This window comes from Oncorhynchus mykiss, chromosome 32, assembly GCF_013265735.2.
Source record: "Oncorhynchus mykiss isolate Arlee chromosome 32, USDA_OmykA_1.1, whole genome shotgun sequence".
Classification (NCBI taxonomy): Eukaryota; Metazoa; Chordata; class Actinopteri; order Salmoniformes; family Salmonidae; genus Oncorhynchus; species Oncorhynchus mykiss.
In genome coordinates this window covers 31,085,949-31,105,748 of record NC_050572.1, presented here as the reverse complement: position 1 = coordinate 31,105,748, position 19,800 = coordinate 31,085,949, and the positions used below count along the sequence as shown (strand labels likewise).

The following is a 19,800-nucleotide window of genomic DNA, read 5'->3' as shown; positions in this document are numbered from 1 at the left end:
TGCAAGTCCTCGTTGGTCATTGCCTGCCTCATCTGCTTGATCCTGATCTTCCATTGGAGATCGTTTTGTTTCAAGCATCACTGCTCAACTGATAATTGTACGAGAGATTAGATAGTCATTCAAAAAACCATGCAACGTATTATGTGACTTGTCAAGCAAATGTTTACTGCTGAACTTATTTATGCTTGCAATGACAAAGAGATTGAATAATTATTGACCCAGTACATTTTAGCTTTACATTTTTTATTAATAAAAAAATAATAATCTCAGAACATAATTCCACTTTGATATTATGGGGTATTGCGTGTAGGCCAGTGACACAAAATCTAAATGTAATTAATTAAAAATTCAGGCTGTAACACAACACAATGTGGAAAAAGTCAAGGGGTGTGAATACCTTCTGAAGGCAGTGTTTATCGACTGAATGGATTCCGCTAGTGCAGTGGTATTCAAACTTTTTCAGCGGGGACCACATTTTCTTCTCAAGAATTTCTCACAACCCCACCTCAAATCTAATGACACAACCTTAAAATCTTTACATTTAAATGTTTACATCAACAAATAATCTTCAATTCATTACATTTTCATCTCTTATCAAAATGAAAATAAACAAATGAATACATTTACTCGATAACATTACATTTTTCAAATGATCTTCCTCAAAAACTTTTGCATATTGTCCCATACAATAATCTGTACTCCCAACATTTTTTTCCTAAAAAAATAAATATACCTTAAGTGTACAAACATGACATAGACTGACCAGGTGAATCCAGGTGAAAGCTTTGATTGCTTATTGATGTCACTTAAATCCACTTCAATCAGTTTAGATGAAGGGGAGGAGACAAGTCAAAGAAGGATTTGTAAGCCTTGAGACAATTGAGATGTTCCATTCAGAGGGTGAATGAGCAAGACAAAAGATTGAAGTGCCTTTGAACGGGGTATGGTAGTAAATGCCAGACGTGCCGGTTTGTTGTCAAGAACTGCAACGCTGCTGTTTTTTTCACGCTCAACAGTTTCCCATGTGTATCAAGAATGGTCCACCACCCAAGGGACATCCAGTCAACTTGGCACAACACTAGGAAGCATTGGAGTCAACATGGGCCAGCATCCCAGTGGAACGCTTTCGACACCTGGTAGAGGCCATGCCCTGACAAATTGAGGCTGTTCTGGGGGGGTGTGGACCATCCTTGGGTGGTGGACCATCCCTTTTGTCCTGATTCAAGAGACACTTACCTCTGGGTGAGTCATGTAAAGTTTCTCCTCATTTCCTCTTGCTTGCTTTAGTTGTCGCTCACTCAATCTCACACGTGTGCAGTTGCAGAGAAGAGGAAGAGATTAGCCAATTACACTCATTTCTAATTACAGCATGTCTTACCTTTTTTTGTATGCCGGACAGTGCCTGATTTGACCTTGTCTGATTTACAATGCAGTATTACACTTGGCTCTAACAACGTTTGAATGCTGAAGGTGCCGCTCAGATGTATGAATATTAGATTCTGACTTGTAGATCATGTGTTATCAGACTTGGAGATAGATCATTTACATGTTTCAATTCAGTCACAAAATATTACAGGTATTTCCGGAAGGCGGAGAGAAAAACATCATAGAACTGGCGCTGTGCAACGTTTGGGTGTATATTTAATGGTTTTGCACATCTTTCGTGATTTATGAAGACACTGACATTTTTTATTTGAGAATTTGTGAATGTGTTTGCTATTGTTATGAAGCTTTAGCTGTCAGTATTACTGTTTTTGTATTCTGAGTTCTGTTCTTATGCTTCTGCATCATGGGATGAAGGTGAAGACCTCGAGGGGAGCTGCCAGAAGCAAACGTTGAACCAAAACAACTGCTTGGCTGGGGAAAAAACACATTATAATAAATTATATGATTTTAGGAGTTAAGTACTTTATTGTTATTGTAATTCATTCCTTTCTGTCATGTTTCTTTTTATTGTGTTTTTACTAATAGTATGTCAATAGGTTTCAGTTACCACAGGACCAGTTGTTAACCAAAAAGTTCCACAGGACCATATAGATCCCATAAAAAACCTTGTGGTACAGCTAGGATCCCGATTACCACATAAACCTGAATTCCTGTGGTATACAGCTACCACACAATTTACCATTACAACAACAATTACCATACCATGTGGTTACACCAAATAACCACAAACAAAAAACATTGAATTACCACATAAAAACAAAACAAAATTACCATACAAAACCACAGGATTTGTACCCCAGCAATAACACATGTATGCAGTAAAATGTTCCAAAATACCACACAATGTCTGGATACCACAGGTCAGGTACCACAGGAATAGCCCAGAGTTCCACCCCAATGGGCAAAATCAACATTGTTTCCACGTCATGTCAACCCCAAAAACAAATGTGATGATGTTAAATCAAGGAGATGAGCACTGCTGGCACTACCTAGTATGGGGAATAAAATGCCTGTAGTGGGAGGGGTGAGTACTATGTGAATGTCCAGGGTTGGATGGGAGCAGTACGGTGAGAAGGGGTACTGACACTGGGTGGGATACTATGAGGCTGTCTGGATCCCCCTGGCTCACACCACCGTCAGAAGGCATGGACCTTACAGGAGCACACAGCTGCTCTTGGACACTTTCTTACTAATGAGGTCATGCTGCGTGGTGGCCAGTGACTGGATCAAGCCCCAGAAGTGCTTGAAGGTGATTCCCTCACCGTCCGACACACCCATCTGTTTCATCATCTTGCCCAGGCCTTGCTCTGAGCCTCCAGTCTGGGGGAGGGAGGGAGCACAAAAACAACTCTTTATTATATAGGCACTGTATTTAACACTTAATAAGCACTTATGGACATGTAATAAGAAATAAAGTAATCATGCATAGACATGTGTTAGCAGGAAGTTAGCAATTAGTCTTTTACACTTTTGAGAGTATAACATTGTTGCCTTCATTACTCGGTAGGCTATATTCACAACAGTACTAGTGATATCCTCAGCGTAATAATTATGTTTGACTTCATAATCCAATATTGTTCACTCTTCAACTGTACTGTATGCAGCTGTATCAACCTGGACTCAGGGGTAGACAGACGTAACATAGTAAATGTAAATTTTTCTCCCTCCAATTAGTATGTGCATTTGGCGGAGGCGTCGGTGAACGCTCAAATGGAGGGTTGAGGGGAATGGAGTGATTTGGTATTCAGCCAAAGTGTGAACTTTGTCAACTGTGTCATATGTTTCAGGCTTTGTTACCCTCTAGTGGTTATAGATCCATGGCTCTTTTTCTAGGAATCACCACCATATTTTACAATAGGTATGGGGTTATTTTCTGCAGTGGTGTAAAGTACTTAAGTAAAAATACTTTAAAGTAATACTTAAGTATTTTTTGGGGGTATCTGTACTTTACTTCACTACATTCCTAAAGAAAATAATGTACTTTTTACTCCATACATTTTTCCTGACACCCAAAGTACACATTACATTTTGACAGGAAAATGGTCCAATTCACGTACTTGTCACGCGAACATCCCTAGTCATCCCTACTGACCCTTATCTGGCGGACCGACTAAACACAAATGCTTTGTTTGTAAATGAATGTCTGTGTTGGAGTGTGCCCTTGGCTATCCGTAAATAAAATAAAAACAAAAAAATGGCGCCGTCTGGTTTGCTTAATATAAGTAGTTTGAAATTATGTATACTTTTACTTTTACTCTTGTATACTGAAGTATATTTTTGCAATTACATTTACTTTTGATACTAAAGTATGTATAAAACCAAATACTTTTAGACTTTTACTCAAGTATTATTCTGGGCAACTTTCACTTTTACTTGAGTCATTTTCTATTAAGGTATCTTAAACTTTACTCAAGTACGACCTTTGAGTACTTTTTCCAACACTGATTTTCTGCTTATACAACCTTTCGACGCCAAACCCACCACTGGTGTGCGTGGCCAAAGAGCTCTATTATGATGTCATCTGAACATGGCACCGGTTCTAATCCAAGTGCCAAAACTGTTTAGCAAACTCCAGTCGTTTACATTTGATGGATGACATGAAAATAGACCTCTTTGGCCACTCAACCTGAATGCACTGTATGTCCTAGCTGTTGTGGCTAACTATTGTGTAGCAGAAATACTCTACTTGATTGTCAAGTGGTGGATGAAGTCGACTTGGTGCAAGGAGTCATATTACAATTAGGCCTACAGTTGTTCTGTTCAGTTCATAAGGAAAACTGTTATTTACTTCTCTGTTAGAACTTTTAATCCTCCTCCAGATGAGAGAACAACCTTAAACCTTCATCACTTGTTTATATATTTGAACGGACCTTTTCCTGTTTTTCAGAAGCATAGCTATCTTTGTCAACCACTGGCAGATTCAGACTCGTCCTGGAAAACTGCCTTAGGCCTCAGACAACTAAGCAGCGAGTTCCAAAATGAAGATACTTTGGACTTTTTAATGTTTCAAATAAAGCATGTGTCAGATTCAGTTCCTAGCGAGACGTTTAACTTTAAAGGGCCAGTGCCCTTGTTTTATATACACTGAGAACACCTGCCTAATATTGAGTTGCACCCCCCCCCTCTTTTGCTCTCAGAACCGCCTCAATTCGTCGGGGCATGTACTCTATAAGGTGTCGAAAGTGTTCCACTGTGATGCTGGCCTATGTTGATTCCAGTGCTTCCCAAAGTTGTGTGAAGTTGGCCTGATTCCTTTGGGTAGAGGACCATTCTTGATACATATGGGAAACTGTTGAGCGTGAAAAACCCAGCAGCGTTGCAGTTCTTGACACAATGAGGATGCCCATGACACACATACACAATACATGTCTCAATTGTCTCAAGGCTTTAAAATCCTTCTTTAGCCTGTCTCCTCCCCTTCATCTACACTGATTGAAGTGGATTTAACAAGTTACATCAATAAGGGATCACAGGTTTCACCTGGATTCGACTGATCAGTCTATGTCATGGAAAGAGCAAGTGTTCATGTTTTGTACACTCAGTGTATATTTGCACACTATGAGGTTGGAATAATACTGTGAAATTGGGAAGAGCTGTTTATAAAGACTGGCTGAAATTTCTGCCTGTTTTGGTGGGATGGAGTTTTGGCCTGCCTGGTGTTATCACCAGGCGGTATAAGGTAATAGACGAATAACAAAGAGTTTTAAACCTCTCTGCCAATAAAATCTTGTTTTCAGGTTATATATCCCTCTCATTAGGCTCGTCCAATTAGGCCCCTCACTCAGACCACTCCCAGACAGTCCTAATTCAATTATTTTTGTGTCTTTTTGCCCATTTTAATTGAAAAACATAACAGTAAAGTACTTAATTGTTACCCAGAAATGATTTGATATTGAGAGAAAATAGGCTGCACTGGGCCTTTAAACCATGGACATCCAGATAGTTTACAATTCAGCGTAGGTGCTCATGATATGTGCTAACATGTTTAAAACTCAATTGGTTACTGAGTGCCAAGTAGATTACAGCCAAGTTTATTTTGCATCCAGCCTGGCAACCAACGCCTGCAGGCTTTTCCTGAGTGTTTGTTTGGGAGTCATAGGATGTGGCGTGTACTGTATGTGTGTGGTTGAGTGTGGGGGGGGGGGGGGGGGTAGTAAGAGTCAGAGTCACGCCCTACTGGTAGAATCAATGGCAGGTGTGGCCGAGGAGGGCGAGGGCAATGGAGCCGACAGTTGCTGCTTATGTACCTTGACTAAGTTGGGCAACTGGGAGGCGAGGAGGTCTTTGAACTCTTTGGTTTGGAGCGTGGGACCTTTATTGGCCGCAGCGGCATGGAACTTTGTGACCAAAGTGTTGATGGCCTTTTCCAGGTCGGAGTGCTGCGCCAGAGGAGGAGAAATAAACGTGTTAGGGTGGGGGGTTCAAATAATATAACAATAAGAAAAGTGTCCTTTTAAAGTTTATTATTATAATAGATAAGAAAGAAAGAAAGTTAACATATTCATCAGACAGACTCCCCAGGTGTGTGTCAAACAGTGGAGGCTGCTAATAATAATGACTCATAATAATGACTAGAACAGAGCGAATGGAATGGCATCAAACACATAGAAACCATATGTTTGACATTTTTCCTCAGATTCTGCTCAAGCCATTACCATGAACCCATCCTCCCCAATTAAGGTGCCACCAACCTCCTGTGGTGCCAAAGTGTACCGACCTCCACTTGCTTCAGTCAGAAATACCCCAAAAATGTCAGACACTCACATCCGTCCTCAAGTGCATATCTTCCATGCCTCCGCGTGTTTGAACCCCACGCAAAGATACCACTCTTGATGTTTAACCCTGTCCTTGAATTTCTTCATCTCAACAACATCGAACAACACTGCAGCATTCTTCTCCGCACAAATCACGCACTAACCAACTCTGTGTCGTTTTTGTCAATGTTGAATAGTTAATATTGTGCTATAAACCTAATAAGCCACAAAACAACTAACAGTATGCTCATGGGTGACATAGGATGACAGAGTTTTAAAGAAAAAAATGTGAGAAATAATATGCTGAGTGAAAAGTACAGTTATACAGTTAGTTATACTTCCAGGTTACAAATGACCTGTTTGAAAAGTAGACCTTATGTTTGGCAGTGGAATATGAAACTGTGTCACACAGACTTGTTATGTTGGTTATTGTGAAGGACATCATTCCATACTCTCTTTAAACCAAGAACCAAACACCCAATCTATTGTAACTGTTGGGTTTTTTGTTCATACTACTTTTTATTTATATCCAAACTCACTAACATTAAATAACTGTTCAGGGACTTTGCTATGTCACTCACCCCTATTCAAATAGATATTTGAATATGCTATTGAAATGTGAGCATCTGTAGGTGGGTCGGGAGGAGAAGCTTAAGTAACGAGACTATTGGAAGGCAAATTGAGACAACTTGTCTACATGTAGAAGGTACTTGAAATACCTGCAGGTTGGGGTAGCTACAGTATGACAGCTCAACCCCTGACTGTTTATTTTCAGGGTGTGCCAGGAGTGGAGTGGCCATCTGGAATTTCGGGCAAATGCCAGATGGGCTGTTACATTTTTTTACCCATTGGGCCTGTCTAACTTTTGTTTTTCACACCAAATGATCACTATCTGGCTAATAATGGGGGCCTCGAGGAAAAAACTGGGGCGTTGTGTCAGTCCGTCCGTCTGTCTGTCTGTTCGTCTAGCTGTCATCCCTCACTAATCTCCAAAGAAGGTCTCTGTGGCATAGGCCATGGGGACGGAATAAGAAGGGACTGATTGCCTCCCCGTGCTTTCCATTTCCACACATGGTCTGTCTATAGACACAATTGAGAATTGCTCCTTGCTCCCTCAACAGCATATGGCCTAGATTCATTTGTTATTGTCCACATTCTTTGCTGCTGTCCAGCATGCACACTGATCAGTGCATTGAAATGATTTGTGGTAAACTCACGTTAAGCTGGCAAGAGTGCATGCAAAGTTGGCTATATGCAAACACCTATAGGACTTAATACGATCTCATGGACTGTGACATGACATAAATTGGATAGCATAATATGTCAATGGAATTTTGGTTAAACTACATCTTGTGCCACTTCCAACGGTATTCAGAATGATGCGTAGAAGTTGGGGGAAGTTATCACCAAAAGAATGCAACAACTCCATTCCTTGCTTCTAGGACGAGATAAGCCACCATCTCTTCAACTGCAACGTTTTGACAAGTGCTGATTATTTGAATGTCAAATCACCAGTTGGCAACCCATCCCTAATGGGATTAATTGACACATAAACAAACATTACAATAATTCACTGTGAAACGATAATTCTTCTTCCGGTGTTCTCTACATTGCACATCACATCAAGAGTGAAAAAATGTATGGTAAAAATCAATACATAGTAGTAAATAAGGTTATCCAAACAATAATTGTATCCCTAGAGCAGTAAAATAATATACATACATACATACATACATACACACTGTGTATATACACATACATACTGTACACACATATATAAATAAATACAGAAAAAGAAACCAAAGGTATGATTTTAAAATTGTATAGTAGGCCTACCTGTTCAGCCATTTGGATCGTTTTGTGCTGTCCTTTTTCAAAGTAAAGTTTTCTCTCTGCGATGTTCAGCAATTGCTACTTTTCTCGCTCAGCGTTCAATTGCTTCTGTCACATATTGGCAAGATTCCTAAATGATCCCACTCAAGAAAAGAAAAAAATGCAACTTGATTCCACCTTCCGTGTCAGTCAGAGAATGCTATGGGAAAGTACAGTGCGCTCAGTGTAACCCGATGCATTGGTACTGTAAACTTCACGAGGCAGTCATATAGGCCTACCACCCTTATTTTTATTGCAAAGTTCTCTTTAATTTAGAAGTTTTGCAGAGAGTAGCCTACACAGTTGTGCATTTAAAATATATAGGCTATTCAAGAGGAGCCTGGGAGTGCTTCCATCAACATCTGGAAACATTTAGCAAAAGTTGAAACAGTCTGCAAGTTTACACTGGAATTCTTCATCTTTATTGTTGCATTTTTTTGAACCCCTCGTATAAGCCTACCTATTTCATGCAGTGTCTGTAAAGCTTTGAATATCCTCCCAAAATAATACATTTCTCAATAGGCCTATTGTAAGAAACTTTTATGAACCATGCATACATGGACGGTCCTTATGGGTAGGCTTTTTTGCCGAGGTTGTTTATAATTTAAGTCGTTTGTCATTGTCCATTCCAATTGCCATTTGGCCTGCATTCATTTTTACAAAGTTATCAGAGGTTGATAAGGACGTGCTGGCGAACTAAAAAGTGATGTGTGCGCAATGAACAGGCACGACAACATTCTTGTAAGTATTAACAGAGTGGTGGGGAGACATGGGACTCGATAAAACTGTTTCTGTCCATAAATTGTTATAGGCCTATTGGGGTGTTTACATGAAAACCAGTCAACCAGATCCTTTATTATGCTACCACAAAGAAATGGGCTGTTGCAGCCTGGTCTCATTGACCATACGTAACATAGGTAAAGCAAATCCGGGACACACAAATTACCATGATATGTTACTTTTGGTATCGTTACATAAGACACAAGGTTACTTAACGGAAAAACAAAATTGTAATTCGTAACATATCATCCAGGAATTAATATATACCATGCGAAACATAACATACTGTATGTATCATCCTAAATGATTTGTCTTGGATTTACATACAGAATTATATGAAATGTTATGAGACCAGATTGGCTGTTTTGACAGGCCTAAATCTAGCCTAGATACTGGATCTGCACAGTCGGGTCCAAACCCGTTGCTTCGCACTACCACCCACCTCTGTTAAACATACAGTATATCACAAAAGTGAGTACACCCCTCACATTTTTGTAAATATTTGAGTATATCTTTTCATGTGACAACACTGAAGAAATGACACTTTGCTACAATGTAAAGTAGTGAGTGTACAGCTTGTATAACAGTGTAAATTTTCTGTCCCCTCAAAATAACTCAACACACAGCCATTAATGTCTAAAGCGCTGGCTACAAAAGTGAGTACACCCCTAGGTGAAATTGTCCAAATTGGGCCCAATTAGCCATTTTCCCTCCCCGGTGTCATGTGACTCGTTAGTGTTACAAGGTCTCAGGTGTGAATGGGGAGCAGTTGTGTTAAATTTGGTGTCATCGCTCTCACACCCCCTCATACTGACTGGTCCCTGGAAGTTCAACATGGCACCTCATGGCAAAGAACTCTCTGAGGATCTGAAAAAAAGAATTGTTGCTCTACATAAAGATGGCCTGGGCTAAAAGAAGATTGCCAAGACCCTGAAACTGAGCTGCAGCACGGTGGCCAAGACCATACAGCGGTTCAACTGGACAGGTTCCACTCAGAACAGGCCTCGCCATGGTCGACCAAAGAAGTTGAGTGCACGTGCTCAGCGTCATATCCAGAGGTTGTCTTTGGGAAATAGACGTATGTGTGCTGCCAGCATTGCTGCAGAGGTTGAAGGGGTGGGGGGTCAGCCTGTCAGTGCTCAGACCATACGCCGTACACTGCATCAAATTGGTCTGCATAGCTGTCGTCCCAGAAGGAAGCCTCTTCTAAAGATGATGCACAAGAAAGCCCACAAACAGTTTGCTGAAGACAAGCAGACTAAGGACATGGATTACTGGAACCATGTCCTGTGGTCTGATGAGACCAATATACATGTATTTGGTTCAGATGGTGTCAAGCGTGTGTGGCGGCAACCAGGTGAGGAGTACAAAGACAAGTGTGTCTTGCCTACAGTCAAGCATGGTGGTGGGAGTGTCATGGTCTGGGGCTGCATGAGTGCTGCCGGCACTGGGGAGCTATAGTTCATTTAGGGAACCATGAATGCCAACATGTACTGTGACATACTGAAGCAGAGCATGATTCCCTCCATTCGGAGACTGGGCCGCAGGGCAGTATTCCAACATGATAACGACCCCAAACACACCTCCAAGACGACCACTGCCTTGCTAAAGAAGCTGAGGGTAAAGGTGATGGACTGGCCAAGCATGTCTCCAGACCTAAACCCTATTGAGCATCTGTGGGGCATCCTCAAACGGCAGGTGGAGGAGTGCAAGGTCTCTAACATCCACCAGCTCCGTGATGTCGTCATGGAGGAGTGGAAGAGGACTCCAGTGGCAACCTGTGATGCTCTGGTGAACTCCATGCCCAAGAGGGTTAAGGCAGTGCTGGAAAATGATGGTGGCCACACAAAATATTGACACTTTGGGCCCAATTTTTACATTTTCACCTAGGGGTGTACTCACTTTTGTTGCCAGCGGTTTAGACATCAATGGCTGTGTGTTGAGTTATTTTGAGGGGACAGCAAATTTACACTGTTATACAAGCTGTACACTCACTACTTTATATTGTAGCAAAGTGTCATTTCTTCAGTGTTGTCACATGAAAAGAGATACTCAAATATTTACAAAAATGTGAGGGGTGTACTCACTTTTGTGATATACTGTATGCTTGTAAAAAACAAATTAATGTCATAATCGAAGACCACAGTAAAACGCTTAATGTGTCTCTAGAATGCGCAGCTGTTTAGTTTCACATGCGGGCTCAGTAGCGACTGGTTTCCCTGGGGAGAAGGGTGTGTCCTGCCTTCAGAGCTTTCGATGTCCTGCTCTCTCGCCACTCCTCCTCGCTGTCTTCCAGAAAAACAAACACCACGCCCAAATTTGTAAAGCCACAGGATCAAGTGTGTTTGACAGGGCTGGCAAGCCCTAACTGAGGTATCTGTCAATGTCTCTGGTACGATGTCTCATTGCTGAGACGTTTAGGCCTATGTTGAAATGGCACTGTTCAGGAGACTAAGGGGTGGCCTCCACGCTACAATGTACCTACTATTTTAAACAATAGACAAATTAGGCATTAATGATCAAATGATCTATCATTTTTTTTTAGATGAAAAACTCCCCATTAATGAACGAGAGTACAGCATGACTAAATAACTTATAGGAGCTACTTCATAAAAGACAAACACAATTACTCATATCCATATATGTTTTTGTAACAATGGCGCCGGAGAAGAAGGCTGACGTTTTACGTGTCCCCAACCTATTGTCTTTGTTTATTTGTGTTGTTTGCATGTACTTATTTTGTACATAATGTTGCCGCTACCGTCTCTTATAACCGAAAATAACTTCTGGACATCAGGACTGCGATTACTCACCACGAAACTGGCAGAATATTTTATTTTTCCTTTAATGAGTCTGTTGAGCATGACGCAAATGATATACTGCTTTCTCGGGAACAGGCCCAGATCCCCGTGATTTGTGTGAAGATGAGGTGGAGAAAAAGGGGCCAGAGGGTGCCTTCTGAGACTTTGTAGGCGATCGAATAAACCCCCTCTTCCCTCCATTCTGCTAGCAAATGTGCAATCTTTGGAGAATAAAATCGATGACCTACACGGAAGATTAAACTACCAACGGGACATTCAAACTGTAGCATCTTATGCTTCAGGGAGTTGTGGCTGAACGACGACACAATCAACATGCAGCTGGCTGGTTATACGCTGTACCGGCAGGATAGAACAGCGGCATCTGGTAAGACAAGGTGGACTTTGTATTTTTATAAATAACAGCTGGTGCACGATATCTAAGGAAGTTTCGAGCTATTGCTTGCCTGAGGTAGAGTATCTCATGATATGCTGTAGACCACAGTATCTACCAAGAGAGTTTTCATCTGTACTTTTCATTGCTGTTTACGTACCACCACAAACTGAGGCTGGCACTAAGACAGCATTGAATGAGCTGTATTCCGCCATAAGCAAACAAGAAAATGCTCACCCAGAGACGGCACTCCTTGTAGCCAGGGACTTTAATGCAGGGAAACTTAAATCGGTTTTACCAAATGTCTATCAACATGTTAAATGTGCAACCAGAGGGAAAAAACTCTGGACCACCTTTACTCCACACGCATATAATGCTCTCCCTCGCCTCCATTTGGCAAATCTGACCATACTTCAACTTCCTGATTCCTACTTACAAGCAAAAATTAAAGTAGGAAGCACCAGTGACTAGATCAATAAAAAATTGGTCAGATGAAGCAGATGCTAAGCTAGAGGATTGTTTTGCTAGCACAGACTGGAATATGTTCCAGGATTCCTCCGATGGCATTGAGGAGTACACCACATCAGTCATTGGCTTCATCAATAAGTGCATTGATGATGTCATTCCCACAGTGACGGTACGCACATACCCCAACCAGAAGCCATGGATTATAGGCAACATCCACACTGAGCTAAAGGCTAGAGCTGCCGCTTTCAAGGAGCGGGACTCTAACCCGGAAGCTTATAAGAAATCCCCCTATGCCCCCCGATGAACCATCAAACAGGCAAAGCGTCAATACAGGACTAAGATCGAATCATACTACACCGGCTCTGACGCTTGTCGGATGTGGCAGGGCTTGCAAACCATTACAGACTACAAAGGGAAGCACAGCAGTGACACGAGCCTACCAGATGAGCTAAACTACTTCTATGCTCGCTTCGAGGCAAGTAACACTGAAACATGCATGAGAGCACCAGCTGTTCCGGAAGACTGTGTGATCACGCTCTCCGCAGGAGATGTGAGTAAGACCTTTAAACAGGTCAACATTCCCAAGGCCGCAGGGCCAGACGGATTACCAGGACGTGTACTGCAAGCATGCGCTGACCAACTGGCAAGTGTCATCACTGATATTTTCAACCTCTCCCTCGTCTAAAACTGTAATACCGCCAGGTTTTAAGCAGACCACCATAGTGCCTGTGCCCAAGAAGACTAAGGTACCCTGCCTAAATTACTACCGACCCGTAGCACTCCCGTCTGTAGCCATGAAGTGCTTTGAAAGGCTGGTCAAATCTTACATCAACGCATTATCCCAGAATCCCTAGACCCACTCCAATTTGCATACCGACACAACAGATCAACAGATGATGCAATCTCTATTGCACTCCACACTGCCATTTCCCACCTTGACAAAAGGAACACCTATGTGAGAATGCTATTCCTTGACTACAGCTCGGCGTTCAACACCATAGTGCCCTCAAATCTCATCAAAAAGATAAGGACCCTGGGACTAAACACCTCCCTCTTCAACTGGATCCTGGACTTCCTGACGGGCCGCCCCCAGGTGGCATGGGTCCTCAGATCTACAAAAGGTTATACAGCTGCGCCATTCACAAGGCACTACATAGGGTAGTGTGAACGGCCCAGCCAAGCTTCCTGCCATCCAGGAAGGCCCTAAAAATTGTCAAAGACTCCAGCCACCCTAGTCATAGACTGTTCTCCCTGCTACTGCACGGCAAGCGGTACCGGAGCGCCAAGTCTAGGTCCAAGAGGCTTCTAAACAGCTTCTGCCCCCCTCCCCCTCTCCACCTCGTTTACACCGCTGCTACCCTCTGTTGTTATCATCTATACATAGTCACTTTAATTCCTCTACCTACATGTACATATTACCTCAACTAACCGGTGCCCCTGCAGATTGACTCTGTACCGGTACCCCCCGTATATAGTCTTGCTATTGTTATTTTAATTACTTGTTACTTTTATTTTTTTATTCTTATCTGTATTTTTTTAAACTGCACTGGGCTCATAAGTAGGCATTTCACTCTCTGTTATATCGGCGCATGTGACTAATACAATACAACAATTTTTTATTTGATTTGATTTTGGGAAGGAAACACTGGCACAGGCAATTCACTGCAGTCTTACAGTCTTCCACATAATTCACTTTCAGACAGTCATGCCCTTTGCATTGTAATAGTGTCATTATGTGATGTCTCATTCCAATATCTCTGCATGCATTGGTCTGTCTGTCTGTCTGTCTGTCTGTCTGTCTTCCAACAGGACATCATATCACTTATATTTTAAATAAGAATTATGTTTCACTATGAAAGAGATTTTTTCAAGTGAACCCAAAAAACAACCAGCCAAACAACTTTTCCTCTCCTTTCAGTCACCTCATTATTACGGAATGCCAGAACCTGTTAAAACTTGCAGCACAGTGAATTGACTATGTTCCGGTCTTGTTTGCATACTTGGCCATAGACATCACTGCAACTTATGTGTGGCTCAACACCCTGTCATGAGGTGAGGCGCTGATACAGCTGATGAGAACCTGGCAGGATCACGTTTCCCAGGAATGTCAAATCGATGAGTACAGTGCAAGGGTGCCTCAATAGTCTATAGGGTCTTCCTCTCCTTGTCTCCTCTCTTTCATCTGCACTGGTCTGAAAACACAGGATAAGTGAAAGCAATATGGTGGATGCCGACCGGAAGTATAATTTGACCTATCCAGTTCTTTTCTCATCAGTTCAAACAAAGGAAAGGAGGCGTGGAGAGAAGGGTGCTTTAAATTATTGAGATTCACTCAGATTTCCTGCTAGCCTCATCCTCTAGACCGGGAATTTCCAAACTGAGGTACGCATACCCCAAAGGTACGCACAAATCTGTTTTTTCTTCACATTTTCAAACAGTCCATTTATATTTTCCCATGGGGCTATACATTTGGGTGATGTTTCAGTGTTCAGCGAAATAACAACACAATGTCAAATACAGGTAGCCTAGTCAAATAATTATCATCCAATCACATTAACCTTTACTCTCTCGCGGGAAATCCACTAACGGTCCGTATGTAGCCAAACATAGCTGCTGCTCATTCCGTTTGCTCGAAAAATGATAAATGGTTAACAAAAGTAAGGCCCGTGTCCATAGAGACACATACCAGCTCTACTGGTAGTACTGCAACCTCCAGCAGTATTACACCTGCACCTGTCGACGACACAAGTTGTTCTGCTTCCATGAGCACATCCAATGCTAGCATCAGTAATTCTACATTTGTTGTTAGCCCAGCTAGCATGGACACTGACAGTTGTGAATCTGATGCAGCCGAAGAGCAACTGCCCCCTTACCCGGGAAAGCACCGAACAACAGCCAGGGACGTTGGGCCATCGAAGAGGTGCAAATATGATGAGAACTACATTGATTTGGGGTTTACTTATAATGGGAGTAGTGCCTTTCCTCAGCCACAGTGTGTTATATGTGCAACAGTACTATCTCACAACTCGATGAAGCCTTCACTCTTGCACAGACATTTAGAGACAAAACATGGCCATTTGAAAAATAATCTACAGGAGTTTTATGAGCGAGAATTAAGATGACTTTTGAGTAGTAAGACATGCATTTGATTTGATTTAATAATAATGGGCTAGAAGCGTCTTACATGGTGAGCTACCGAGTGGCTAGGACAGGCAAGCCCCATACTATTGTGGAGGACTTAATTCTTCCTGCTGCCGTAGATATGGCTGGGACAATGCTGGGGGAAAGGCCCCAAAAAACTATACAGCCAATGACTTCATCAAACACTGTTTCACGATGCATCAGTGACATGGCAGGAGATGTTTTGAAACAATTACTGCTTTGCATACAAGCCAGTGAATTCTATGCGTTACAGCTAGATGAGTCAACAGATGTGGTGGGCCTGACACAGCTCCTGGTATATGTCCGTTATGTTTATGGGGGGTCAATTAAGGAAGACATCCTCTTCTGCAAACGACTGGAAACCAGGACAACAGGAGAGAATATTTTTTACTGGACAGCTTTGTGACATCAAATGGACTTTGGTGGTCAAGATGTGTTGGTATCTGTACTGATGACGCAAAAGCCATGACAGGGAGACATAGTGGAGTGGTAACGAGCATGCAAAAGCAGTTGCTCTCGAAGCCACTTGGGTAAACTGTAGCATCCATCGAGAGGCTCTTTCTGCCAAGGGAATGCCTGAAAGCTTGAAAGACGTTTTGGACACTACAGTGAAAATGGTTAACTTTGTTAAAGCAATTGAATTTAATCAGAAGCCACTCCCAGATTTCTGGATTAGGCTGCGCTCAGAGTATCCTGCCTTGGCAAATCACGCTGTTAAGACACTGATGCCCTATGTGAGAGTGGATTCTCGGCCCTCACGGGCATGAAAACTAAATACAGGCACAGACTGTGTGTGGGAAATGATTTAAGACTGAGACTCTCTCCAATACAACCCAACATTGCAGAGTTATGTGCATACACTTGTCATTAACATGTGGTGAGTTTTTCACAATTTTCGATGAACAAATGAGGTTTAATATGTGAGATGACGAAATAAAGAGCAAAATTATTATTATTATTTGTGCTCTTTGTCACTTCCCACGAGCCGGGTTGTGACAAAAACTGACACTCATTCTTAAATTCAGTAAATGTATGGTATAGTGTGTGTGTGTGTGGCAGGCTTACAATGATGGCAAAAAACAACATTTGAGAGTGAACTGACCGTGGTTCTAGATGGGGTACCAGCTGGAACTTGAATGTTTGAAGGAATATGGCACTATAAAAAGTTTGGGAACCACTGCTGTAGACCTCTACCCTTGAAGAAACATCACGCACCCTACAGGGCATAGTAGGTAGTACAACTTAAATGTGAAAACAGCAGCATTATCACTGTAATTGTCACGATCGTCGTAAGGAACGGACCAAAATGCAGCGTGGTATGTGTTCATGATGAAGTTTTTAATTAAAGAAAGCACTGAACACTGAATACAAACTATACAAAACAATAAACGAATAACGACCTATAGAAGCTATAACGAGAACTATGCTGACACAAGCAACTAACATAGACAATCACCTACAAACAAACAGTGAAACCCAGGCTACCTAAGTATGATTCTCAATCAGAGACAACTAATGACACCTGCCTCTGATTGAGAACCATACTAGGCCGAAACATAGAAATCCCAAAATCAGAGAAAAAAAACATAGACTGCCCACCCCAACTCACGCCCTGACCATACTAAATAACGACAAAACAAAGGAAATAAAGGTCAGAACGTGACAGTAATCTAAATGTGATCAACTGCAATCCCCAGGGGCTGCAATCCTGCTGTTTTTTATTTTCCCCTTGCTATTCATTGATTCATGTCATTCATTACCCAGAGACGGATTCAAAGAAATTAACAAAACCTGTCAGACACTTACAATTGCATTTTCAACACAGTAAATAGTATTAACAAATTGGTGAATTACTGTAGATCTGCAAAAGAGAGTCATTATTTAGTTGAATATACTAACGTTCCACGTTGACCACACATCAAGGCAAGTGTTGAGGATTATCTACCATGACTAATGCGAACACTTCGGACTCTCTGTCAAAATATTCCCAACAATTGGACTAGTCTTGCCCTAAAAGGTTTCTAAAATAAAGAATAGGAAGAATGTTAAAATATTTCAAAAAAAATCTTGTGATCCTGTATGTTCTATGTACATTTTTAGCCTTGGTGTAAAGTTTACTCTCTTGTCTTGTCAATAACTCGAGGATCTAAAATGTAAAAATAAAACATTTCCGGGACACCAGGACCATAGGTTAGCTGTAGATGCACTGTTGAAAAGCTTTCATTTCATTTATTCTCTGACGTGTCAAGAAGCGTGCTTGTCTTTTGCTAAACATCCAACTCTTGATGAGTCGAATCGGATGTGATAATTGTGCGGGGACAGAACCAAAATGTGCACACAGAGCAATGTTAGAGAGCAATGGACTCAGAAGCACTGCAGTACTACAAATAAAAGCAAACATGCATAGTGGTTGTTTATTGCAGTTGGATAGACATACGTTAATTGTTCGGCCCAATAGGATATACAGTACAATACACGAAAATAATGCAATTTCCTGTAGTTGGCATAACTCCAAAATGATTAAAATGCTCAACATTCAACATCATACACCCCTAAAGGACACAGCAAGGCATTACAATTCAAAAAAGGAACGTAAAAGTACAGTATACACATTCATCAAAACATGGTATAATGTTTAGTAATGGATATTTTGGTAATCATCACATATTTTGTATGTGTTTGTAAAACCATACGGCCGTATACTGAGGAGCTCACATTGTTAGCACAGAGTCTCTCTCCACCTCTTAACCACACAACGACTCATCAAAAACAAGGCTGTGTTCTCTGCATGGGCCTGTGTTTCCTGTCCACTTGTCTGTTTAAAGCAGGGTGAACATGGACAATAACAACACAAGGAAACCCCTCGGTAGAATCACTGCAACTCACATTTCAGCTACAACTAGCTACTATTATACGACAGCTCGTGTCTTGTTTTAGTTGCTCAAAAAGACTCTATAAGGTGTCAAACGGTTCCAAAGGGAAGCTGGCCCATGTTGACTCCAATGCTTCTCACAGTTGTGTCAAGTTGGCTGGGCATCCTTTGGGAGTTGGACCATTCTTCATACACGCGGGAAACTGTTGAGCGTGAAAAACCCAGCAGCATTGCAGTTCTTGACACAGCGAGGATGCCCAGGCACCTACTACCATACCCTGTTCAAAGGCACTTCAATCTTTTGTCTTTCTCATCCACCCACTGAATGACACACACACAATCCATGTCTCAATTGTCTCAAGGCTTGAAAATCCTTCTTTAATCTGTCTCCTCCCCTTCATCTACACTGATTTAAAGTGGATTTAACAAGTGACATCAATAATTGATCATAGCTTTCACCTGGACTCACCTGATCAGCGCATGTCATGGAAAGATGTCTTTAATGTTTTGTACACTCAGATTATGCCAACGAAGATACATTACATGCAACCAGTTTCCAAATGAGGAGTTAATAAAACATAAAGGCTAATTTAAGTGGAGTAAAAAGTAGAAAGATAAGTAAACATTTACAATGTGTTACTCCTACTGTCATTACTGAAAAGAATGTGAGATCTGTAGCTGAGTATGTGAGACTCAGTAGCAGAGTAGTCCTAAATGTGGTTTGCGTTCTGTTTATAATTGTGCCAGAGCAGTGGACAGGAAGTGACACCTATCAAGTCAGGAGGTACAGCAGCTACTTTGTTGTGTCCTCTTTGCACTGGTTTAAAGTACTTAGGTAAAAACACTTTAAAGTACTACTTAAGTAGTTTTTGGGGCTATCTGTACTTTACTATTTATATTTTTGACATTACCTTCCTAAAGAAGATTATGTACTTTTTACTCCATACATTTTCCCTGACACCCAAAAGTACTAGTTACAATTTGAACGCTTAGCTGTACATGAAAAAGGTCCAATTCACACAGTCAAGAGAACGTCCCTGGTCATCCTTACTGCCTCGGATCTGGTGGACTCACTAAACATAAATGCTTCCTTTGTAAATTATTTCTGAGTGTTGGAGTGTGCCCCTTGCTGTCAAAAAAAAGTTACAAAAAGGAAATTGTGCAGCCTAGTTTGCTGAATATAATGAATTTGATGTATAGTATTTACTTTTACTTTTTATATACAAGTATGACAATTGAGGACTTTTTCCACCA

At 41.5% G+C, this 19,800-nt stretch overlaps 1 protein-coding gene across 1 annotated transcript; it reads right to left on the bottom strand.

Moving 5' to 3' along the window:
* Positions 1 to 1,888: 1,888 nt before the first annotated feature.
* LOC110488270 (protein S100-A13) lies at positions 1,889 to 8,198 on the bottom strand. The gene is made up of 3 exons (XM_036970975.1): positions 8,037 to 8,198; positions 5,694 to 5,825; positions 1,889 to 2,766 (listed from the first exon to the last, which is right to left on the bottom strand). Exons 1-3 carry the CDS (start codon positions 8,046 to 8,048, stop codon positions 2,599 to 2,601), a joined length of 312 nt encoding a protein of 103 aa, XP_036826870.1. The 5' UTR covers positions 8,049 to 8,198; the 3' UTR covers positions 1,889 to 2,598.
* Positions 8,199 to 19,800: the final 11,602 nt, after the last annotated feature.

Bases quoted from the DNA above. Each gene is read 5' to 3' on its own strand.
- LOC110488270 (XM_036970975.1), bottom strand. The intron at 2,767-5,693 runs GTACATAAGCAG...TCCCTCCCCCAG, and splicing joins AGTTGCCCAACTTAGTCAAG to ACTGGAGGCTCAGAGCAAGG.